Source organism: Barbus barbus, assembly GCF_936440315.1.
Source record: "Barbus barbus genome assembly, chromosome: 40".
In the NCBI taxonomy this organism is placed as follows: Eukaryota; Metazoa; Chordata; class Actinopteri; order Cypriniformes; family Cyprinidae; genus Barbus; species Barbus barbus.
This window is the reverse complement of record NC_136718.1, coordinates 10,528,524-10,555,930: the sequence shown is the minus strand read 5'-3', so window position 1 is coordinate 10,555,930 and position 27,407 is coordinate 10,528,524. Positions and strand designations below refer to the sequence as shown.

General features: G+C 35.4%; 1 protein-coding gene across 1 annotated transcript; it reads right to left on the bottom strand.

Annotated features, from left to right (window-relative positions):
- Positions 1-504: 504 nt before the first annotated feature.
- On the bottom strand, positions 505-27,009 carry LOC306859446 (neurotensin receptor type 1-like; the record flags this gene model as incomplete). The annotated part of the gene is made up of 4 exons (XM_079400465.1): positions 505-754; positions 4,575-4,659; positions 13,428-13,629; positions 26,341-27,009. 4 exons carry the CDS (start codon positions 27,007-27,009, stop codon positions 505-507), a joined length of 1,206 nt encoding a protein of 401 aa, XP_079256591.1.
- Positions 27,010-27,407: the final 398 nt, after the last annotated feature.

Here is a 27,407-nt window from a genome sequence, read left to right as displayed (position 1 = left end):
AGTGAATTATATAAAATTCATAATGGTGCATGTCCTTGTGTTCACAGTTATTCCAGTGTTGGTAAATTACATAAACTGGATAGAAAGACTGCGTACACAACAGTGAATGTCTGCAGTCTGTTCCCTTCATAATATATATTTTTTTTTTTAATCTTTTCACTCTTTTAGCTGCGCAACAAATATATACATTTTATACTTTGAATGAAAAACAATGAATATCTGGATATACTTGTTATATCTGGATATGCTTTTTTGTATTTACACAGTTTCGGCACATTGTTCTTTGTTTTTTGTGTGTATTTTGCGCTACATTTCTTCCCATAAACATTGTATATGTCTCTGGTGCCAGTTCTGCAACGTCTAGAAGCCCCATATGGTGATTTTAGTAGCATGAACATAATAAATTCTTGTAATAATTACTAAATATGAAAACATTCTTCGCTTCAGCCATCTCTCCTTGGGTGAGTGAAATAGAGAAATGAAATGGCTGAATCTTGACAGCATTCAGTAAATAGTTTCTTTGATGACATTGGTGGAGAAGGTCTGGTTACTGCAGATGCTGATAGAGTGTCTGGTGAGAACGCGCTTCTGTTTCTTATGGCGGCATGGCAGGATTAGGTAGCGAAGCGTGGAAAAAAAAATTTGCCGGTAATTGGCCGAGACGAGGTTGTAGAGGATGGGGTTGATGGCCGAGCTGACGTAAAAGAGCACATTGGTGACCATGTAGAAGTAGTGGTAGAAATCGAAGAGAGCACTGTGGAAGAGGAAACAAATTGTTTATTGGTGCAGCATGCATATAAAATATAGCTGTTTTAATTTGAACCAGAATCAGAATTTTGTGAATAAAGTGTTACCAAATCAAAATATTATTGTAAAGCAATGTAAAGGTAATGTTTTATTCAAAAGTTAAATTCTGTTACTTTTTTTTTTTTTTGGAAGTCTGAAAGCTTCAGTCCCCAATTCATAGCAACTGCATAGAAAAGAGTTGCCATTATGAAGGTTAGTAAATGTTCACGTCTTTCATCTACATAGTTTAATTGATGGTAAAAAAGAGGGTCTTGCTTGCGTCACCTTCTGTGGATATAAACAAAGATGATGATGTTGATCTTCATTCAACCAATCCTTTTTTCCCTTTACATAAAGTAACAGACACACATCAAGCTATATGGTCTGCATGTGTAATTTCAGATTATTTGTAGATTCAGTTTGCAGCTCGGCTTTCAAAGAAGTCACAGTGTTCAGCTTCATTTCTCTCTCCATTTTTGCACTACACATTGCAGATAAATAGCTTTTATTAAGCTGGAAGCATTTTCTGCTAATGGCTGTAGATGACTCATGTTAGTTCATATGTAAAATACTTTATCTTTCCCCTAAAACATGCTTTTTCTCTCTGTATCAGTTTCCCTTTAACATTAAGAAATCCATTATCTATTATAATACATTTTAAAATAAATTAATACTTTTATTCAGCAAGGATGCATAACATTGATCAAAAGTTACAGTAAAAACATTTACAATATGAGAACAGATTTATGTCAAATATATGCTGTTCATTCGAATTTCCTATTCATCAAACAATCCTGAAAAAAAATATACCACGCTTTCCATAAAATATTAACACAACTGTTAATAGCACAACATAGAAATTAATAAGAAATGTACCTTGAGTAGCATTTACAATGATTTCTGAAGGATCATGTGACACTGAAGACTGGAGTAATGGCTGCTGAAAATATTGTTTTTTTTTTTCTCCAACAATAATCTTTAAATTGTAAAAATATTTCACAATATTACTGCCTTTACTGTATTTTGATCAAATAAATGCATCCTTTGTGAGCATATGACTTTTTTCCAAAAAACATTTAAAAAAATGTTATGCACATATATGCACATAAAATGTTTATGTAAATACTATGGCCCATGTAAATTGAAATCTGCTTGTTTGTGATGACTTTTATACACTGCATGTAATTATTTTGTTCTGTTGTGCTGAAAGTGAAAGCAATTTGTTTTCCAGGAGTGGCTGAGAGGGAAAAAGGAAAGATTTTGCATAGTGATTTGAGTGTGTGTGTGTGTGAGTAATATTAATGTGAAACGCTTCAAATGAAGGTTGCATTTGACCTGCCCCGGTGCAATATCATGAACAATCTTCTATCCCTTTGGTTCATGTCTCGTCATCACATGCAAACAAAGGAAATTGGGTTTTGACTACACTGGGCAGACGTCATATTCATAATGCATTATTCCTGTGATATTCAATCACATCAGGATTATGATATGTAGCTTATCCACAGAAGACAGAATCACTATGAATCTCAACTCAGAGAGGGTATTAACATTCAGTGTCACAATCCTTAAAAACTTTGACAAACTAGTTTTTTTCTTGATGGTGCACATGTAAACGAAACGGTTAACTTTCCCTTGGGGCTGATAAAAAATCTGTATGCCAGACAAATTAGTTTATAGCTTGATGTTTTCAAAAAGCTCTTACAATTTTTGTGTGCAACATACATCAGGCATTTTATAACCAGTCTGTGGCCATGCCATCTAAGCCAGTAACAATGCCTGACCTTAAATTCTACCCATTCATCTGCTGATAAAAAGCACTACCTATATTTCTGAAACCCAGCAGAAGAAAAAACAAACAAACAAAAAAACACATCAAACGGCAATCGGCTTAGCAGATGTATAAGAAAATGTGTTTGGCTCTGATGACTTATGAGACTGATGTCTGCCCTTTAGCTCTCCATATATGCATTTTACACTTGTATTTAATTTAAAATGTAATGCTTTCATCATAATTTCAGTCTTCATGAGACTTTTCTTAAAAGTATTTAAAATTTTTCAGCTTGAAGACCTTTTAAAGTATAAATAATGAGTATAATTATTCATATGCAATGTATCTTTAAAGATAATTAGTTAGTCATCGGGGTGAAACTTTTGATTTCCCTAAGGCAACACTGATAAAGAGCCCTGCATGTGAAAAAGCTAAACAGCACTTGGACTGGGAAGAATCGTAAATCTGACAGAGATCTGAATGAATGTAGTGGCTGACTGGCTGTATAGGAGATTGAGAATATTAGACAGCAACCAGAGTGATTCTGTAGCAGTTTAGTTAAATGTATGCTTGCAAGACTCACATGTCCTGAGTCTCCTCTAATACTTTTCTTATAAATGAAAAGACCTTAAATAAACAACGACAGCAAAAAAAAAAAAACAACTGGTAGACTAACATTAGGAGGCTCGTATTCATCCACATTTGTATTTTGACAGTGATCATTTTGATTAATTTGACAACTGCTTAATCTAATATTACTTTCGATAATCTGTCATCATATAGCTTAATGTCAAAACCTTATGCTGACTCCCATAACATCTTTGATTCCTCTCATATTTTCACTCCTCGTCTTATGGTTTTTTTTTTCTGCTTTACTAAAACATCAAATGTACTACAACATCAAGCACTGCCTCAGCTCACTGGCACATATTAAAGGACTGCGGTTTAAAAAAAAAAAATGTAACCTTTGCAATCAGTATTGCAGCTAAAATGTACAGATCTCATACCTATCATTTCATTGTGTGGACAAGCATTACTATTGATACTGTTCATATTTAGGGTTAAGGATTTGAAGAAACACCCTGACAGTATTACATTTTGCCCTATAAATTGCCTGAAATCTTTGGTTTTATACCTAAATTGCGTGGCTTGCTAAGCAGAGGGGTATTACTTTTTGAAAAAACAAGTTTTTTCATCTTGTGAATGGCAAAACTCCAGAACAAAAATCCAATAAAATTATATTCTAAAGCCCTCTAGAATGACTAAAATAGGGGTCTGAGCTGTCTAATCTAAACTAGATTTGAATATGGAAGCACCAGGCATTTCTAAATCTAGCTGTAATTATTATCGAAACTTTTTATCAAGTGCCATGTTTTTCTGGACATTTGACATCCAATGAGGTGGTATGTGCACTGAATCATAAAAACGTTCCATCATTTATGAGGATATGCTTGAGAAAGCTCACCACAGTATAAATCTGTGTGAAGTCAGCCACCGATAAAAATCACATATACAAGCTGACAAACTGTTCAGATTAGTTTGCACTATGTATGTAGTGCTGCTCTATATAGTGTTGGAGCATATGGCACAGATTTATCGATCCGGCCCTAAATCATTGAAGAAAACTCCCAAAAATCACTACCACCACCAGATGCATCGTGATTTATGTGCACTGCTGTTCGTAGGCACTGCCCAGAAAATAGTATTGATTTGTGGAGCTATAGTGTGCAGCGAGCTAGCTACAGGCTATAACTATTCTTTTTTTTTTTGACTTTGTATGCTATCTACAGTTACTTTGTTTTTTAGAGACAAAGTTGCTGAAGTCCAAGAGCTTCTTGAATAACATACAGAGGAATTTGATATTGGTCGGGAGTTCCAGATACACTTGTGCATCTATAAGCTCAGCATTTGTGCATGTTGTCCAGTAAGAGATTGCCAATCACAGATTTGAGAGCATGCTTTACCGTTTCATTGTATTGTTTTGTGATTTTTCAGTTGTCTTTGAATTGAAACTTACGGTGTCCATTCAGTGACATAGCAGTACATTAGTCTTCGAGCATGATATGGCAGCCAGCACACCACAAAAGCAATGACCACGGCACCTGTGGAGAATAAAATAAAATAAAAAAATAGGTAAAACACAGTCATAATAAGCAGCATTACCACCTTTGTGCAATAATCTATGCAAATTTAGTTTACAAGAGCCCTGCTGGTGGTTTCACATTTGGTAGAAACAGATGACTCATAATTTATTTCCTGACAGAAATGGATTCGTATTTGCCAACTTTACATGAGCCATTTATTTTTCTCTGATCTGTCTCATTCTTTACCGATCCCATTTTAATTTATCCGCCCCTCCAGGTCTGATCCGAGTCAAGCAGGGATTGACTCACTAATCTCTGTTGTATATTTGTATGAGGCTCTTGACTAGAGGCACAAACCTATTGATCTCTCATATAGTGACAACACACATTTGCTTCCTGATTCGGTTTCCTCACACAGTATGTACATATCAATTTGTTTAGTTTCTTCAAAATTATAAGTCTTATTCATGAAACACAAGCAGAATGAATTCTGTGTAAACTTTATGTACAACCATTCGTATTAAAATTGTCACATTGTTAGACAGTTGAATGTCATAATTTAAACACAGATGGCTTTACATAGCAATTTATTTAGCTTGTGTTTCATGAATAAAACCTAATGCAAATATAGCAGATTACAAATCATGTACGGAACGGATCTGTGCCATCCATCGAGATGAATATGAATATCAACTTATTCCAGGTTTTATTACCCTCCTTGGTCATGTTGTTAAAAACCATTTGGCAGAATTATCTTTTTTTTTTATTGGTGTTTTCATTACAAAGAAAAAAGACTATTAAATGTTAGTGTGTACTAGCATACTGTCTCTTATCTAGTAAACATTAATTCATTTCCAATATTTTGTTTGTTTAAATATGTTCAGGCAATCATTATATTCAACTTTTTTTTATAACGAAATAACAATAAAAATAATTTCTGCTAACTGTTTTTAACCTGTTTTTTCTTATTTTTTATTTATTTATTTATATACAGAGTTTTTACCTTTTCTTGTTTTATTTGGCCCTTTTTTACAGTTAAGCATTACATTTTCAGTGTTGGGGAAGCTACTTTGAAAGTATAATTTTAAATAGGTAAAGCTGATGAAAAATATAAACGTAGTACAGTCATCTTTATTGATCTTCTGAATGAACTGATTCACAAGAATCACATTTTCTGATGCTACATAGAGAGGACCGTATAGGACAAACTGATTGTTAATGCAAGTTAACAGTGGCAGCATATACTTTTACCTCCTGCAAAATAATGAAATATTCTGTTATGTGATCTTTTGTACAAAAAAATAGCAAATAATTTGTTGTTACAGTATTTACTGGAACTATGACGAATATAAGCTTGGCAGATTATTTTACATCAATTTCTTTACAACCAAGCACTAGTTCACCTCAAGCAAATCTATTCATTACAGCCAGAAAATACCCTGTTTATTTATCTCTCTGCACCAAAACAGAGAACTGCTAAAACCATAGGCTTTTAATTTATTTCTGGATCAAGCTAGTCACCCATTTGTCACACAGATGGTGGTTTAAATGACTGTGTGTATAAGATTTATGGAGGGATTCCTCTTCCCTTTGAAATATCAGCAGAAATGCGGACTCATGTGATCTCCACTTTTGAAAATTATATGAACAACAGTCCTTCTGTTTCGTACTGCTTTTCTTGAATGATTAAATCTTGCCCAGGGTTCTTCTGATTACTCAAATTGAATTTGTATTTATTTATTTCAGACTAGAAGCAATTAAAAGATAAAGCCCAAGAGGGGGAAGCTGGAGACAGATAAATATTGGCCTCAGTTTGTTTCTTTTGAAAATGGCAATCTGTCGAAGTTATCAGGGGCTTCCACCACCAGCAATCACATTAGAGTGGAAGCTTTTCCTTTCTTTTGATCATTTATTGAGACGCATAAAAATATAGAACAGCAAAATTATTACGAGAGCCACAAGTCTCTTCCCCCAGTACTCACATTATTAAAGTAAAAAAGTTCTTATTATGTAACATTTTTGTAAATGTTGCTCTGCTCATTTCAGCACACTGCAGCAAAATGGACGACTGCTTTAGGCAATTTGGCTGTAACTTTCACTGCGGTTGATTCGAATCCTTCAGCACCACTCTAAATGATCTTGTTTTCTTTGAATTTAATTTTCTCCTCATTCCACCTGTCTATCTCCTTATCTTATCACTAATGGAGCAGTAAATGAGTCACTCTGTATCTGAATATAAGGCTAAGTTTAGGTGTAGGGTAGGTGTAGGGCAATAGCACATACAGTTTGTACATTATAAAAATCATTACGCCTATGGGATGTCCCCACTTTTCACAAAAACAAACGTGTGTGTGTGTGTGTGTGTGTTTCAAAAGGCAGTCAGACTTTATTTGCTCTCAAAGCCTGGCTGATCCCACTCCTCCAAATAGCTTTGGATTTATAAAGAAACATAAATACATATCAGTGACAGATCACACAGAAGAGGATTATGCCCTTTACACAGCAGCAAAACACTGACTCCTTCAGACAGCGCTGTCGGCTTACAAACACATGCTGTCTACACAATGCTGTATTTTCAATAATGTGTATCAGGAGCTGCCTGAAACAAAAAATAAGCTGGTCCATCTCATGTTTTTGTTCCAGTTTGTGTTGATTTCATTTGAAATCAGTAGATGCATAAATGCAGTCACAAATGACAAAAATCTTGCCTGGTGCTGTCCTTTGATAAGACCTAATTAGCTCTATTATTTTAGGTTGTGAATATGGTAATTAGGCAGCGCTATTGAGAATTTTGTCCATTAAATTTTGCCACTTTCATTCTTTCGGGGGATGGGTGGGGGGCTCGGGGTCAGTCTCATTTAGCAGATTAAGACTCATTAATCAAATGCAACTTGAATTATTCATGGAGCTCGTGTAAGGCAAATTTGCGAGAGAAACATCAAAATGGAGTGTAATATCTTGTGGGAAGCAATTATTAGCATCTAAAAAGGACCAGAGATGTTGCTTCCTCTTCTCGGTCAGAGTGATGCTTCTTGTCACAGTTCTTGCACTGGGTCAAGATGAGCACCTAATCACATTTCAAACCAATGAGAATAGATCTTCCTCTCTCTCTTTCACTCTCTACAAATGTGAATCTAGAAGTCATTATGTCTTTCTGCTAGCTGTTTGACTTTGTTTCACCTAAATGCTGTCATACAGCCAGATACCATCTTTAAGGACATTCTTTTCTTAAATGCACAGTCACTAAGAAGATATGGTGAGAGATATTGCCTCAATGGTGAAATGTTCTTACAAAGTTATGTAAAAAAATAAAAAATCTATCTTAACATTAAACTTAACTTGGCATCAAAAGAAAGAGCTGAAACAAGGCAACTTAATATAGGACACACAATTCTTCATGGTAAAGAAAAAAAATTACATTTAGCTAATAAATTGAAGCTATTTTTAAATGTACAACAAAATGAAGTAGTTGTAGACTAATTATAAATATACATACTGAAGAAAATTGTCTAGATCATCACAACAAATGCAAAGTTAAAATATAATTTGCAATTTCTAAAAATAATTGCTTAAATACTTATACTGCATATCAGCAAATATTTTTATAATCTGCAAAATTCTATATACACAACACATTCATGCAACTTTATTCTGTTGATATTATACATATTTATTTAAAGTATTTCTTAATGTTCCTCATATTTTATTCACATTTAACTAAGCATTGTGATAAGCATTTTATTATTTTTATATACTATTAATATTTATTAGTCTTTTGAATTAGCTTTTTATTTTAGTATTGTAATGTGCTTTTGTCAATTTTATTAGTTTTTTATAAATTTACATAGGTTTAATGTATTTTATTTAAATGTTATTTTTTGCAAGTACTTCAGCTCAAACTTGTTTATTTTTGTTAAGCTCCAAGTCAACATATTTAGGTTTAGTTTAGTTTAGTTTATTTAAAAATAGGTCACACTTTAGTTTAGGGACCAATTCTCAATATTGACTAATTATTAACTATATGATTTTGCCTCAATAAACTAATTTGCTACTTATTAATAGTTAGTAAGGTAGTTGTTAAGTTTAGGTATTGGTAGGACTAAGGGATCTAAAATATTGTCATGCAGAATAAGGCTTTAGTCAACCTGGTCTCATAAAAATACGTACCTCCGTTCATGGTTGGCTTTAGTATGTGCTAAAGTACTAATAAACAGCCAATATGCTAGCAATATGCATGCTAAGAAGCAGCTAGTTAATAGTGAGAACTAGTCCTTAAAATAAAGTGTTACCAACATTTTTAGTAGTTTGTGTTTTAGTTAACGGTAACAATACAGATGAGCACACACTTCTGATTGTACAAGGTTTGTATATACGAAAAAAGTTTGCTGTGGTTCTGTGTCCCTACAAACCCCACTAGCCTACAAACTGTTATCTTTCTGTTTCATTATAGAACGCTGAATACAGAACATCACTAGAACTTTGATGCAGATATACTGCTATGAACTTCTGTAGATGTCTCACTAAGTGCCTGCTTTGGATCTACTTCAAGAATGAAAGTGAATAATTCTAATTCTGAACTTTAACAGCACTCCATATAAATTCAAATTCAGCTGAAGTAGAAGAGAGTGGAGACGACTTTAGATAAATTGAGAAGAATAGATAAAAGCAACATACTCTGACCCTGTACGAACCTGCTGGGCGCCAGAAAGTGTCCTATGCAAATTTGCCTTAATTAGAGTCTTTCAGTCAGCAGTTTGCGAGCTCTTACATTAATTATGGATCACCTCACCCACTCACTCTTTCACACTGACAGATGAAGAGTTTTAGGGCAAATTACTTGATTCTTAGCAAACTCTGCTGGATCTTTCAGACACTGCATGATCGGAAACAGTGAGAAGAAAAGGTGAACAACCTATAATGGAATGTGGAAATAATTGATTGAAGTTAGGTCAAGTGTGAGAGTACATGCATTTCAGTTGGGAAAACAAACGCTGACATGCATTAAAGGGTTAGTTCACCCCCCAACAATTAGCCTGTTTTACTCACACTTGAGGCATCCTAGGTGTATGTGACTTTCTTCTTTCAGATGAATCCAATCGGAGTTATATTAAAAATTGTCCTGGCTCTTCCATGCATTATCATTGCAGTGGGTGGGTGTTTTTATTCAACAGTCCACAAGACGTCAAATAAAGTGCATCCATCCATAATAAAACGTGCCTCACACGGCTCCGGGGAGTGAATAAAGACCTCCTGTAGCGTATCCATGCGTTTTTGTAAGAAAAATATCCATATTCCAAATCTAATAAACACTTTTTTTTTTTTCTCACTTCCGCTGACTTTCATACGCGGAAGCAGTCCAGGCGGATGATGTAGGACAAACGCGGAGAGAGAACAAAACGCTGATCCTGAATTAGAAGTACAAACTGAGGATTTGTACAGAAAAGTGTCGGAGCATTTCGATATAAGCCAAGAAGAGACTGGTTTTCCTTTGCTAAGAAACTTTGTTTCCTTTGCTCCTGTAAACAAACTCGCGAGACCACCATATCTCAGAGGCGCGTGCATGATGCATACATCCTACATCATCCGCCGGAATGCCTTCTGCATATGGAAGTGAGAGAAAAGTGTTTATTACATTTGTAATATGGATATATTTCTTACAAAAATGCATGGATTAGCTACAGGAGGCCTTTATTCACACCCCGGAGCCGTGTAAGGCACGTTCTATTATGAAGGCGTGTGCTTTATTTGACGTCTTTTGGACTGTTGAACAAATACCCACCCACTGCAATGATAAAACTTGGACAGGACAATTTTTAATATAACTCAAATTGGATTTGTCTGAAAGAAGAAAGTCATATACAACCAGGGTGCCTGGAGGGTGAGAAAAACACAGGCTAATTTTCACTTTTGGGTGAACTAACCCTTTAATACTTACCCTAGGCAGGATTTTAAAACCGATATAATCACACATGCAGAAATGAGAAGCATTTCTTTTTTGTTCTTGTTGTTTTTTTTGAGGGGGTACTATAATAGCAGTCTTGGAAGAAATTGAACACGTGTTTTGTTTTGTTTTTCACTTAAATTCATTTGCAATCATTTTTTGAAACCTTTTTAGGACATTTTGGAACTTTCAGAAATCCATTTTGTGAATTCCACGCACAATCAGTTTTAAGTATAAATTTGTGCACAAAATCCTTTTAATAAGAAGTACATTTTAGCATACTTTTTATAGGAGTGCTTATTACGAATAATACGCTTTAAAATAATATGAACAGAATTTAATGTTTTTAAACACTTAACTGCATTTCATTTGTAAATTGAAATGAAACGAAAATGTATTATGTATTTTAATTTATATAATGTAATTTTTGACCCACGTAGGTAGAACTTAACTACATATTTATATTTCACAATTTCTTCTATTGTCTTTGAAATATGTACTGACTGAATGTTTTGACTAGTATTTATGATAAACTAAAATATACATAAATGAACTAGAATACAAATATATTCATAAATATGACAACGATTAAGCTGCAATTTAGTACATTTAAAAATATTATATTTAATTATAATATTAAATAACACACTACAGTTAAAATTCAAGTATTCTTTAGTATGTTAGTCAACTTTCTTAAAGCATGGTGCAACAAATTATTATTAAAACAATGATTTTAAAACTTTTAATTCTGCATTATTACAAAGTGCACTTTTAAAACTGGCCTATTATTTAATTTATATTATTTTACTATTTTTTTCACAAAGAAAGGAAGTGATATATGAAATGCTTCAACGTATAACTATATTTTTTTTTTTTTTATGAAATAATGCATCATGTCATGTGATTCCCTCAGTCCACTAAATTATTCAGGTTACACTTGGTGCCCTTAAGGCGATTCTGGCACAAATTTGAATCAAACCCTCTCTTGTGATGCAGTTAATTAAATGAACAGTAAGTTTTTAAAATAATTGTCTCCCCCATGGTCCTGGAAGCTGGTGTGAGAGCAGTCAAAAGTCTTAGACCGTACACTGACCCTTTAATGGACACTGCAGTCAATGGGCAAAACAGACCAGCTCTAGAGCCTTCCCTAGAGTACATATCTCAACTGCATCTCTAATGGAAAAATTCAGGCTCTTCCTGTTTATTAGTAAGTCCAAAGTGAATTAAACGGCTTTTAAAATGAAGTTAAACCGAACTGCTATGGGACACATTTTTTAGCTCTTCCTTGTTAGACCAGCACAAAACATTTTACAATTCCAAACAACTGTATGAAATCTTACAAAGTGCTGTGGGGAGTAAACATAATTTTCATTGCACACATGCAATATTCAGTTTTCATTTGAAAGTAAAATGAAAGAAAATAAGTAGGTAAATAGAGCTGTTCATGGAAGCAGTACAGAGAACCCGTGCTGATATGAGCTTTATAATAGGTGTCTTTTGTGATAAACATGCATGTGACTCAGCCTTGTCCTGTATTTTATAAATGAAATGTTTTTCACTGTTTCACTGTGAAGTGTTTATGGCTATATTCATCTATAGAGAGATTTGTATTTGGTTAAATGAGAAAACCAGGCTCCTTATTAGCTTTCTGTCCATCGATCAATGAGACACTGCACAACACTTATTATCATGGTAATAAGGTCTCTCTCACACACGCGCGCACACACACATACACATACACTCCCCTACAGAATGGAATAGGAGGGCAAGTGTTAAAGGTTTCGATAGCATCTCTATAATATGGGTAATTTGAAGCTGTAGCTCATATACACATCAAGATTGTTTGTCCTGCAGGTGTGGATGTTTTGGGGTAGTTTGTGAAGGCTTCCAAGTAAATTAAAGTAAGGATTCCCACCCAAAATTCCAACCACTAATACAGAGACTGACAGTCTGTCTTGAGTGTGCAAAAACAAGGATAATGCAGAGCTAGGTGTGCATTAAACAATTTCAATGCCCTATGCCGTCACGGGATTATGGTAATAGTGGGATATTTTGCTTCCACAATGTGCAATAAAATCATTGGACTGTATTGGAATGATGCTCGGCCAATCAGATTTGAGGACTGTTTGGCTGTTTTACAAATTTAAGATATACACCGTTCAAATGTTTGGGGTGAGTTGGTAAGATCTTTTAAATGTTTTTGATAGAAGGAGATTATGCTCACCAAGGCTGCATTTATTTGATCAAAATATAGTAAAAACAGTGAAATATTATCAATTTAAATAACACTTTTCTTTTATAATATTTTTTTAAAAGGGAAACAATTCCCATGATGGCAAAGCTAAATTTTCAGCAGCCGTTTCTCCAGTCTTCTGTCCCATCATACTTAAGAAATCATGCTGATTTGCTGCTCAAAACCCATTTCTTACTGTTATCAATGTTAAAACATTGAGCTGCTTTATATTTTTGTGGAAAATGTGGTGCATTATTTTCTAGAATTTGTTAAAGAATGAAAGCAAATGAACAGCATTGATTTGAAATATAAATCTTTTGTAACATTATAAATCTTTACTGTTACTTATGATCAATTTAATGCATCCTTACTGAATAAAAATATAAATTTATTAAGTTTACATAAAAATAATAATCTTACTGACCCAAATGTTTGAATGGTAGTGTAAGGTAATGACTACTTAAAACAGTAGGTAATATCACTGTTGGAAATCCACCATCACAAAAGTGTTTGGTCTTTAAAATATATATTTTTTACTCTTGTATACTACTGATTGTATGCATAGATTTTATATTATTATATGGTATACTTGAGAAATCATAAGGTACTCACGCAGCACCATGACTCCATGCCGCATTGATTGGGCACGGTTGGGTTCAACGGCAACACTGAGCATGGTAGCGTTGCCTCCGATGATACAGATGCGATTATCCTGAGCAGACTCCCGAAACATGCGTAGCAGCTGACTGGCTATAACTCCATTTAATGCTGAGATCACTGCCATGGGAACCACAAAGGACAGGAAGGCATTCACCTTGAGGAAAAGGGAACAAGGAAAAATAGGGACTTATGTAGGCAAAGGACTTTGACTTTTATTTATTTTTATTTTTTGACTGCCACAATGCTGTCTTCAGTTGGTAGGACCTGCAAGGGTGTGTATGATAAAAGACTGGAAGTCAGTTGGACTAAATTTGAATTAAATTGTTGAATTATTTGTGTATGAAAGCATTAACATGCATGCATTTGACAAACACATTTAGCCGAAGCAACATTGCGTTTATTTATTGCATTCAATGTATAGACTACAGTATATTTTTTAATTTCATGCATTGGCTGGGAGTCAAACTTGAGTATGTCAAATAACATAGTTTTTTTTTTTTTACTTTTGTAATCGGTTGTGTATACAAAGAGCCATGGTCATTTTTATCATTGTTCCACCTGGATAAGAAGGTACTTATGACACCTCTTGATAAACTCACTTACCCCTAAAGCACGCACGCACGCACGCGCGTGCGTACGTACGTACGTTTACTTAGCTATCTAAATGGGGACATCCCATAGGCGTAATGGTTTTTATACTGTACAAACTGTATGTGCTATTGCCCTACACCTACCCTACACCTAAACTTAGCCCTCACAGGTGACTTTCTGCATTTTTACAATTTCCAAAAAAACTTTTAGTTTATTTTTAAACCCGTTTTACAAATGAGGACGTCCCCAAATGGAGGTTTTTGGAGATTTTGTCAGGTTTACCTCACTTTTGGGTACAAATTTGTCCCCAAAATATGGTTAAGTAGGCACACACACACACCAGCTGATCTTTTGTTCCTTTCATTTTTTTTTTGCTGTTGCCAAAGCAAATTAATCTCATGCGTTCTGACATCTGCACTGCATGAAAAACATAGATTTTGCCAAGACTATTGAAATACTCCTTAGCGCTAATTTAGAAGAACATGGTGTTGGTTTAGGCAGTCATGTTAAATTGGTGTTCAGAAGACGACTGGAGAAAGAGCCCTGCACGGTTCTTTCCAGACTGAGACACATGAAAGGGATCTGCAGGAAAAAACTTTAGATTTTTTTTTCCAAAACATTAAAAGCCTACTGAAGGGAAAGAGGATGGGGATATTTAAAGTCTTTAATGAGAAAGGTCAGAGATGTTAGAACTGAACGTGTTCTAGAGGAAAGTGTTTTTTTTTTTTGCTTGTTACTGCAAGGTTGGGCCAGGGCTACTAATTAAAACCAAAAGCAATTTTAAAGTCATTGCCTCAAGATTTCACCAGTAAGAAGATTTGGGTGCTAACATGATGTTGGGTTACATGGAAACAAAATATCATGTTGAATTTAGTTTTTGTGCATATCTGTCTAACCATGACTAAGTACAAACTTGGTTCTAATCGCGATAGTTCCCTGCAAAGTGGCCTTTGTGGCATATTGGTGTAATTAATCTCAGGAATGGTGTAGTGGTTTGCAGGTATAACGCATATGATAAAGGTATAATATATAATTGGCAGTACAAAATAAAAAAGCAATATATGAAATGAGTTGTATGCCGTAGTATTTCATAAAATTCAGTATGCATATATAAATCTTTTAAATATAAAGTAAATCCTGGTGCAGATGTTTTACAGCAGTGAATGTGTCATAGCTGCCAATCATTGTGCCTGACCGTTTTAATTGTTGTTTTCTGCTAATTATTTAGCAAAAAAGCTAAATATTTATATGCTGCGTCCTCACCTCATCATTTTAAAACACATTTTATGTAAGCATTTTTAAATTTATGTTCTAACACTTTGTGTTAGTTTATGTTCTAATGCTTTTAAGAACCTTAATGGGATAATTAATCACATATTACATAACTGCAGGCGTTCTCCCTAATTGTGTCTGTTAAATCAGTTCTCACACTGAACAAAAATGAGAATGCAGAGAAGAATCCTCTGTGTTTATGAAGACATGCAAACACAAGCAAAATTAAGAGGGTTGGTTTGCCATATGTAACAAAGCCATGGGTACTGGATATTTCAATAAGATGCAAAAGCCAGACCAGCCATAATCCAATGTATATAAATGTCAGAAATTACTTTCAAAAGTAAAGGAACTTTCAAAAATCTACAAGTCTACAATTAAGTCAATGTATTATTCAGTCATGGCAAGAAGACAGGCACAAAACGTTGTGCTTTTATTCTTGTTTGTTTGCCCTGGCATCACATATGCAATGTTGTGTGTGATTGCACGCACTTTTTTTTTATTTTTTTTTTTACTTGCCTTCAACCTGCAAAGAGCCTATCTCCATGGGAACCGCAGAGGTAGGTTGAAAGGAGTTCAGCCACCTTATTAAACAGACAATTTTGTTTTGAGACAATTCAGATTGATTTGAATGATAGTGTTGGTATAATGGAGAACCCCGACCACATATTTATACATAATTTATTTATGCATTGTGCAAATGCACCTATATGAGCAGAGAAGAATATTATGCTTATTTGCGAGTCATGTTTAATTTTTAGTAGAATGTTCCCTGATTGGTGTCTGAGGAAGGTCTGCACTGTGACTGTCTATGAATGTTTGTCTAAGAATGTCTAGGAAAATGACATCCCCATATAATTTCTCCATCAAAGCTTTCCAGCAGGTATGCTCACTTAGGCAACAGGGCACATGCACACTTGAATAAGCAAACAAATCATGTGGCAAATCAAATTCCACTCAAGTGTCTGCTTGTCGAGGGCCTTGTGCTCTGGTTCCTGCAGTCCTGCATGGATTAGCTACACCTTGATTGAAGATGTTCACTGTGTTTTTATTTAGTCTGGACACTGAAGCAGCAGAACAAGTATTATCATGGCTCCGTCTTCATGTTCCACACATAATAGTGCTTCATAATAAAAAATAAAAATATAATTAGGGCTGTAGATCAATAGAAAATTTCATTAATCAGTCAACTACCTGAGTATGGCTATGATTTCCATCAGTGCAAACCAGTTTGACAGCATCTTTTTTACCTCCGTGCTAAATGGCCTATGGCATCAGCAGTTTACCTCAACATTAGCACACTATGCTCCCTAGACCTTTTCTGAGTAACAGAACAGCTATTATCATCTGTTTACAAATATTCCTGACATGCATACAGTCTCCATGCTCTTCTCTCCTGGCCTTCTGACAGGAAGTGTCACCACTGAGCCTACGGCACTATGTAGTTCTGGCTTGCGACAATAAATATTTGTTAATGTTAGTTAATAAAAAAACAACTGTTCACTGTTAATACTTATTAGCACAGGTCCATCAAATAATAAGATACAAGGTTTGATTTTAGTTTAGCATTAGTAAATATTGGAATTATCATTAACTTAGATTAATAAATGCTTTAGACATATTTTTATTGTTCGTATAGTAGTTATTTAACTAAAATTAAACAAATTTCAAAGCATTACCATTGTATTCAAGACAATACATTTACTTTTACAGTATTATAATATTATATATTCATTGCAGTGCTGGGCAATGATTAATCGCAATGAATGGCATCCAAAATAAAAGTTTTTGTTTATATAATATATGTGTGTGTGCTGTGTGTATGTATATAAAAACACACATACAGTGTATATATTTTGAAAATATTTACATGTATATGTTTATATTCATATAATATATAAATATATTTAATATATAAACACAACATATTTTTCTTAAATATATACATGCATGCGTTTGTATTTATATATACATAATAAACATACAAAGTACACATACATATATTATGTACACAAACATTTGGATGCGCTAATTTATTGTGTTGTGTTTGGACTTTGTTTGTTTCTTTTTTTCCTGTGCTGGCTCACTCTGTAGTTGATTGGTTACCTTTGATTGTCTCCGCATGTGTTCCTTGTAAACCCATATCAAGCCCTGCTGTTTACTATATTCTTGCTCAGTTATATGAGTGTTTTGTTCTCTGTTTTCATGTGCCATGGTTATCTGTTCTTGCCCCCCCCCCCCCCTAATATTTACCAGATTTTATCATCTAAACTGTCAAAAATGTTGCTTGCTACACTATAGCTGATTTACAGGTCAGTACAAGGGCTCTGCACGATTATTACTGCATGACATTTTCTTGGTCAGTTGTTATGAGTGTTTTGTTCTTTTGTTTTCTTGTGCCATGTTTATCTGTTCCCCCCCCCCCCCCCCCCCCCCCCCCACACACACACTTCCCTTCTTATTCCCATTCTGTGCCTGCATTGTAAAAGACATTTCCAAAGATTTGTGACACATCAAATATGATTACATTTTATATAAATAATGTTGTTTGTCTTCTTTTTTAAAATCAGTTATGAACACTGGGATAATTTGTTATTTTTATTTTGTATGTTGTATTTATATTATGTTAATTTGCATTACATTATTTAGTATTGTCACCCTGAGGGTGTTTTATCATTGGGCAACACTGTGCTTTTTATTACCTGTATTATGATGGGGGTTATCAGTATATTGTATTAGGACAGAATTTATTTTATAAAGCAGGTTAACTTTATTGATTCATTTCAATAAATATGAAAACACAATCGCTAGAAATGAATACAAATGAAGATTTGAGCATTAGCTTGTTAGGGTGTATGTCAAACAACATCCACAACATTATAATTAGCAAGTTAATGTATGCAGCTGCTGTCTTTTTCTGGAATGTTTATCTCCCTTGTTTGTTAAATGCTAATTTCAGTTAAAATTCTGTTAGTTTTTCGTGTCCAGTGTCAGACCACCTGAGCAGAACTCATAATTAAATTCTCTGTTTACTCAGCACTGCATCTTTAAAGCTGGTGTAAGTGCATTTTGATGTGTTAAACATTAGCTGCTTGTTCATTTTTGTTTTTTATCATCAATAGATTTCTAAGCTGCCTCACTCAGTAAAGCCACTGATCCCACCAGGCAACTACATCAAACTGAAAAACCCACAGATAATGGGAATACAACAGAGATGTTCTTATGAAACAGATGATAAACAGACTAATGGAGCAACAGGCACAGCCGTGCGTGTTAATAAAACACAGTTGTAGCGCTACAATAGGTTGGAGTTTTTCAAATGAGCTCTTTGTGCCTTGTACACATTTGTTAAATTCGAGTACTGTGCAGTTTGATTTAACCAATTAATGACCCTTAGAGGCTCTAATTAGGTAATTAGCTAAATCCTGGGCTGCGGTGTGTAGCCATAACCTGCAAGTGTGGCCCTTAAGGGTTATGAGCAATATTACTTCATATTTGTTCACTTCAAATAGCAGCACATGCCCATTGTGTGTTAAAGCTGAGGGTGGATTAGTGAGGTTTCTATGGTTACTGACACAATTCTTGCACTGTCTTTTGTCTCCTATGCATTTTTATTTCCATAAGCTAAATTGATTTTCTTTCTTAAATACATAGAAACACAAAGCCAGTATTTTTGTATTAAAAGAAAATGTAGTGATTGTAGATTAAAACGACTGAAAATGTGTTCAACATGACACGTCCCTGGATGAATTGCGCTTTTAGAAAAATAAACTAAAATATAAAAGCTGTTTCTGGCCATACCTTTTCAAAAAGGTACACTTATGTTCCTTTCACGTACTAATATATACCTTTTAAGGTACCACTATGCATTATTTGAAAAGGTAGGCCTTCTGTCTCAGAGAGTGTAGATTAAACACTGCATTGCTTCAAAGAAAAAAACATTTCTTTGTAATACTGCATCAAAATATAATAAATTCTCTCCACCTCCTCAGAAATTACTTTTGCTGCTGCTGTCGTTCAGACCATGCAGGCTATTGCATATTGACTAATAGAAATGCCTCAGATGCTCCAACATCTAAAGCGGTTTTTAAAGGTATAGCTGTGTGTGTGTGTGTGTGTGTCCATAAAGATGACAATATCCAAAATCCTTGTCCTTGTGGGGACATTTTTTGGTCCCCATGAGGAAACAAGCTTGTAAATCACACAGGTTGGGATAAGGTGATAGAAAATACAGTTTGTACAGAAGAATAAACATTACACCTAATGCCCCCATAAAACATGGAAACCCATGATCTTATAAATGATGACAGAATTTTCTTTAAGTAACTGTCCCTTTAAGAGTTTTAAAATGGAAACATTTCTCAAGGCGCTGCATCTGGATGGACCAAAGTCAACAGTTTCTTCCTAATTTCTTCAGTGCTGAGCAAACCTAAATGCTGTGCCGTAATTTAGTTTCACTTTGTGGCACAGTTAACGATGTATAACAGATTTTATAATTAAAACAGTCAAAAATGTTGCTTGCTACACTATATCTGATTTAGAGATCAGTACTAGGGCTCTATGATTTATGACAAAATTGAGGCTGATAAATCAGTCAGAGCTTTACTAAAATCATTCAAGGCTAGCATCACCCATAATGTAAGGTAAAAAGTCTCTTTCTATCTTATTTACTGACTGAAGGTATCATGTTGAAAGTTGTCCTTTCCCCTCTTTCTTTGGCCTCAATTCCATCTCTCCTCCTATCTTCTCCACTCTTTGAGGCTGAGGTTTCTTTTATCTGTCAGACATCTCTCTGTCTGTCAGAATCTGCTGCCCTGATGTCTGTGAAGGTGTTTGGAGTAAAAAGTGCACCTGTGATTGCTTTGAAGCACTTTGACTGTGTAATTCACACATCGGATAGGATCCTGGACAAAAGTAACAGCCACACAATCTTGCCACACAAGGCCACTGAGAATAAACTCAAAATGCAACTGACTGACATTTTACAGATTCACAGAAAGTCTGTAATGTGTCACTTTCATTTGCACCACAACATCACTCCTCTCAAGCACGCAGGCAGCCAAGCTCTCTGGCTCTGTTTTCTTGGCTGACCACTGCTTGTGACAAACAGTGAATATCTCTGGCAGATCTTTATGAGGGATACAGATGCTTCACAACATGTAATTATAGCTTCATGAATGAAGTGCTGGGCAGAGAAAATCAATGAGATCTTTTTGTTTTTAAAAGGGTGTTGCTTATGTGTAAGGTTTTTTCCAATGAAAATATTTCTAGCATATAAATATGCAACTCTCCATCCCAACCTTAGACTTGCCAAGAAAGGCACACAATCCATCTCTCTCTCTGTCTCTGTCTCTGTCTCTGTCTCTGTCTCTGTCTCTCTCTCTCTCTGTCTCTCTCAGCAGATATACCCGTCAGTACACTGCACTCTTAGCTCACTGTGGACAGACACAAACAGACGTCATCTCTATCTTTGCTGATTCCTCTGCTCACTGACATGTGTCACCTTACATTTATTTCCGGTTGTGCTTAGGAGCAAATATATATCTTTGCGTGGGCTGACTAGGCTAGTTTTGATATGATTTTAGTTGAGACAATTGCATTAGAATGTGTCTTGAATAAATTATATTATGAGCATGGATACATTATAATTAAATAATAGATAAATAATAATAGTTAAAAGCAACAGTTGAAAGGAAACCTGTTGAAAAAAACATGCACACTGCAAGGAAAAAATATTTTATTTTCATAATACTATTACATAACGCTATGTTTTTGTTTGAAATAATATCTGTTAAAAATAAGGGCTATCATATAGTAATATGTATATAGTAATATGTAAATTCTGTAAATGTTTTAAAAACTATTTTATTAAAACATTTAATTCATATTTCAAATTACCTCTATAAAAACCTAAATAAATATATACTTTCGGTCAAAAGATTTTTTTATGTTTTTGAAAAGTATCTTATGTTCACCATTGCAATTATTTTATAAAAAATACAGTAAAAACTGTAATATTGTGATAAATCATTATAATTTAAAACAACTGTTCGTAAATATGTTAAAACTATTGCAATATGTTTCAAAATTAAATTTATTTCTGCAATAGCAAAGCTGAATTTCCAGCATCATTACTTCAGTGTCACGTGAGCCTTCTGAAATCATTCTAATATGCTGATTTGATGCTAAATAAACATCTCTTCATAGTTTCAATACTGATAACAATTTATTTTTTATTTCTTTATTTTAAAGACAACAGTATTTTTGTGGAAAAATTACATTTATTTTTTTTCTTGGACAAATAGAAAGTTAAAAAGAACAGCATTTCTTAGAAATGGCAATCTAAAAGTACTAATTTCTTTTTAAAAGTAAATAAATACAAAAATAATATAACACATTTTTGCATTATAGTGTAGCATGGTTTGAAAAAAAAAAAAAAGAAAAATCTTAAATAGTCCACTCCCTATCGCCCCAGTTTGAAAACCCCTGCTCTATCTCATTAAATGTACTGGCCCTTTTTATTTTTATTGTGTTTTACATGCATGCATACATACATGCATACATGCATACATGCATACATACATGCATACATGCATACATGCATACATGCATACATGCATACATGCATACATGCATACATACATACATACATACATACATACATACATACATAAATGCGCGCACACACACATTGGTATTGGTGGTATATGGGGACTCTCCATAGGCGCAATGGTTTTTATACTGTTCAAACTCTGTACAAACTCGGTTTTCTATTGCTCTATATACCAACCCTACAACCTACTCCTCACAGAAAAATTTTCCACAAAAAAACAACTCCATTTAGTATGTTTTTAAGCCTTTTGAATTATGGGGATTTAGGCAGTGTTCTCATAAACCACATTCACACTGTAATATCTCGGTCATACGTCATTATACAAATTTGTGTCCCCATAAACCACCCAAACCAGTGCAAGCATTTCCAATATATTTGCTTGAGCAAAATGTTTTGTCAGAGCTCACTCAAGAGCGAAATCTTTTTGTGTTTGTCTTTCTTGCAGGTGTTTCTTACAGGTGTCCTGTTGTGTTGAATTCAGAAAGCTGTGCTTTGTGAATGGTGTTGTACTGTTGAATGAAAGGGTGAAGTGTCAGAAGCTGAGTCAACCCTCCTTCTCTCCCTCTCTTTATGGTGAGACGAGTACTAAACATCTGCCAGAACACAGGCCCAGGCAAATATCAGCTATCAGCCACCTATCCTCGCCAACAGCACTGCCTGCTGCTATATACAGTGGTGTGAAAAAGTGTTGGCCCCCGTCCTGATTTTTATTTTTTTTTGCATGTTTGTCACACTTTAATGTTCATCAACAATTTAATGTTTAATCATCAAACTAATTCAAATATTAATCAAAGATAACACAAGTAAACACAACATGCACTTTTTGAATTAAGTTTTTTTTATTATGAAGGGAAAACAAAATCCAAACCCACATGGCCCTGCGTGAAAAAGTGCTTGCCCCCTAAACCTAATAACTGGTTGGGCCACCCTTAGCAGCAACAACTGCAATCAAGCGTTTGCGATAACTTGCAATGAGTCTGTTACAGCGCTGTGGAGGAATTTTGGCCCACTCATCTTGGCATAATTGTTGTAATTCAGCCACATTGGAGGGTTTTCGAGCATGAACCGCCTTTTTAAGGTCATGCCACAGCATCTCAATAGGATTCAGGTCAGGACTTTGACTAGGCCACTCCAAAGTCTTCATTTTGTTTTTATTCAGCCATTCAGAGGTGGATTTGCTGGTGTGTTTTGGATCATTGTCCTGCTGCAGAACCCAAGTTCGCTTCAGCTTGAGGTCACGAACAGATGGCCGGATATTGTCCTTCAGGATTTTTTGGTAGACAGCTGATTTCATGCTTCCATTTATCACAGCAAGTCTTCCAGGTCCTGAAGCAGCAAAACAGCCCCAGACCATTACACTACCACCTCCATATTTTCTGTTGGTATGATGTTCTTTTTCTGAAATGCTATTACTTTTACGCCAGATGTAATGGGACACATACCTTCCAAAAAGTTCAACTTTTGTCTCGTCAGTCCACAGAGTATTTTCCCAAAAGTCTTGGGGATCATCAAGATCTTTTCTGGCAAAACTGAGACAAGCCTTTATGCTATTTTTGCTCAGCAGCGGTTTTCGTCTTGGAACTCTGCCATGCAGGCCATTTTTGCCCAGTCTCTTTCTTATGGTGGAGTCATGAACACTGACCTTAACTGAGGCAAGTGAGGCCTGCAGTTCTTTAGATGTTGTTGTGGGGTCTTTTGTGACCTCTTGGATGAGTCATAAAAAAAACCCTTAATTTAAAAATTGCATGTTGTGTTTACTTGTTATCTTTGATTAATATTTAAATTTGTTTGATCTGAAACATTAAAGTGTGACAAACATGCAAAAAAAAAAAAAATCACCAAGGGGTCCAACACTTTTTCACACCACTGTATATGTCAGTCTCATTTTATTTGTATGTTTGTATCCATGTACTTTCAAATGCAGTACAAGATTAATTTCAGGTGCAAACTAAGAAAGATCACAAAAACAAACAGAAGGAGGTGAAAGGTTCAGCACACACCTGTACAGATGCTCATATTCAAAAAGCCATTACTGAACACGAACACTTCAGTAACATACATATTTATGTCAGTTTACACTTTTTGTAGTGAGGTTATACCACATCTCAAAAAGCAATAAAAGACTATTTATGTGTTCTTTCTGCAATTTTGTGCCCCACAGGGCTACAGCAATACATAAAACTAGATAATCTTTCATATTGTGAAACCTTCTGTATATAAAAGAGGACATCTGGTTTTCTGTGGTATTCAATTTGCCAAGATTGAAACATGATAAACTATTTTTCCTGTAGCAAACAGCCGCTATTGCAACTATCATTCTTTTGACTGGAAGATCTCAGGATGATACACACACTCAATGACTGATGGAATTTGTCAGAATCAATGTTTTTGCATCTCTCAGATTTTTCTGCATCTTTGCCTCTTTTTCAATGTGCATCCATATTCTTGATTTTCTTGTTTTGTCCCCTCTTTTCAGTAATGCACAGTGCTCCATCTAATTCAGATGGTGACTCGCTGACTGTGTCCACTGTGCTATGAGTTCCAATTATCTAGATTTCAAGTACTGTGTGTTGTCATGTTATTTCATGTAGAATTAAGTGTAATGTATTGCAAATGTATTTTTTGCCTAGAACCCCACAGGTGTGTTTGTGTTCAGCTTCAACCTTTTTTTTTTTTTTTAATATAGAAAGTTAGAGAGCTGAGTGTTACAAACAGGAGACCTCCTGTCCTTGTAAATGGATTGTGTTCCAATCTAAATTAGATTCACTGGTGTAATAAAAAAGAATAAGGCAGGCGCAAGGTTTAGGGCTGCATGGACAATTTTCCAAGAATCAGAGCATAATGTCTCCATTTCCAGGCAATCATGATTTACTTTAGGGCACTGTAAGTGCTTTCCATTTTCGTAAGATAGCAGATCTTTATTTTGGAGCAAACCTTGACACTTGTTACTAAAGCTAACAGATATGGGTTGTGGTAGACTTGCAGTAACATTTTCAAGAGACAGCAATGGTTAAATTCATTAGAATCACTGATTTATTTTTAGTTCCATGACCATCAGTTTATGGTTATGGTTTAGAATAAAACACAATAAACTGCAAAATATTTTAAATATGGTTGAATCAACACAACTGCATAAATCAACAAAAGTAGCCTATCTAAAGGTCCAAGTTTAAACAGAAATAGCTACTTAAGTAAAAAAAAAAAAAACATATTTCAAAGATGGACTATATGTGTGTTTTTGTTTGCCTGTTTTATTTGTTCTAATAGTACTAGTGGTTTTGAACTTAACACTGACATCTATTGGCCTGGTACTCAGCTGGCTGTTGCATTGCACTGATCTGCATACTGGAGCTGGGGGTCTTCATGGTTTGTTTAATCAGTCCAGCAGAGACTGCTTGTTTGGACATTTTTATTTTACCACTCATACCCATTCAGTTTGGACTGGCGAATCAGCATGTCTGGACTTACTGACATCTTGTCAACTTGGATTTCTGTGTTATGTTGAACTGCTTGTTTGGACATTTTGTTTTTATCTCACACTCATTTGATTTGAACTGTCTGGTGGATGACACATGATCCATACCAGCACTTTAAGCTATGCTGTTTACTCAGGCTTGGGTGTTATGCTGTATCTGTACGTATAGTATATGTTTTTGTCATATTGTTGAGTTGCTTGTTTTGTTTAGATGTAGTTTTCTGCTTTGTGCAGTAAAATTACTTAATAACTGTCAGAAAGTAAAATCAACATTATTAGTAGTAGTAGCTTGGTGACACTGCTGGTCATGTGATGTCGCCCATGAGGACACACAAGAACACAAGATCCAGGGGGTGAGGTTGGATCCAGATCCAACTCCTCCCACCTTACATATACCTAAACCTACCCATCTCCACCCCCTGATCCCTAAAGCCACCCATCTCCACCCCCTAGATGTGGCTCCAACCCCACAGTCTGGATCTTTGTTCTGCAGTGAGGGGCTACTGATGAGGGGCGACCCGCTCCATAAAAGAATTAAATATCTTTTTCTGGAAAACTGATAAGAATGGAGTTTTTATCTTAGGCTATGTGAGTCTATTATTTCTAAACACTTTTATTTATTGTGTGGAAACAAATTACTGGGTGCACATTTAACAATTTGCGCTGTTTAAATACTGTCACTAATTAAATCGTGGAAATGCGTGACAATGTTTGGATGTAGACAACGTTTGTTTTTTAAATGATCAGGCATTGAGAGATACTACGCAACAGGTTGTTACTTTTTATTATACACTTAAGCTTCTGCTAGCCTACTAATGCATAAGACAAAACGCAATTATAACCACGGCTTTATACAGAAATATAAGAAAGTGCTCACTCATCCCAATCCTGGAAAGAGTGCTGTGCGCGCTCACCTGTAGGACGGTTTTAGCAGTTATCGAGGACACGATAGTGGTGCATATAAATTCGTCTTTTATCAGTCGCTGTCCCATGGTGAAAAGCATCGGAGTGGCCAGGAGAAAAGACGCGACCCACATGGCGCTGATGAGTTTCTTGGTGCGGCTCCGCGACATGATGCTCTTCGCCTTGAACGGGTGGCAGATGGCCATGAAGCGCTCCACGCTCAGGCTGGCGATGTTGAACGCCGTCGCATACGAGCAGCCGTCCCGCAGAAAGTAGTACCCTTTACAAACAGCCTCGCCAAAAGCCCACGGGTGGTGCACCCAGATGAAGTTGTATAACTCAATGGGCATGCAGAGGATCAAGATGAGCAGATCGGATATGGCCAGACTCGCCAGGTGATAGTGCACCGTACTCTGGAGGTTTTGAAGAGATTTCTTCGTGAGAAGTGTGTACAGGGTGATCGAGTTCCCCAAACATCCGATTACAAACAACACCACATAAATCACAGTAACAAAAACTTTAGAATAGATGTCTGTATTCACGTCCAAATCCTCCTCGGAGACGCTTTCCGTTTCATTGTCCAGAAATGGCTGGGACCGGTTCGCCGAAGAGAGAAGTTTCTGCGTTAAGATGCGCAAGTCTATGAAGTTGCGTCCTGATAGCGTAGTATTAACCTCCATGTTAGTTTTTAAATATCAACACATAACGAAGGTACAATTAAACAACCTTTTCCTTGCTAAGTTTTTCACATTTGTACATTTGGCGAGCTGTGCGCAAAGCTGTGGTGAACTGGGGCCAGTGCGCTAAACTTACTCTTACAGGTCTGCGAAAGCGAGACGTTCAGAGGCTTTTATATGATGAGGAGGCGTACGAACGCAAACCTTGAGCAATGACGCAGTGCCATTCAACGATTGGTGTATTTTTTTTTTTTCTCTGTGAGATTGCGCTATATCCTCGAACATAAGAAAGAGCTTCTCAGTTCTGAGTGCTTTATTGAAATGTCCTGGATATAAGGTTTAGAAAGATGTTGGATACTGAAGTCAGATTTTATTAGCTGAAGTATAAAATGTTCTCATTA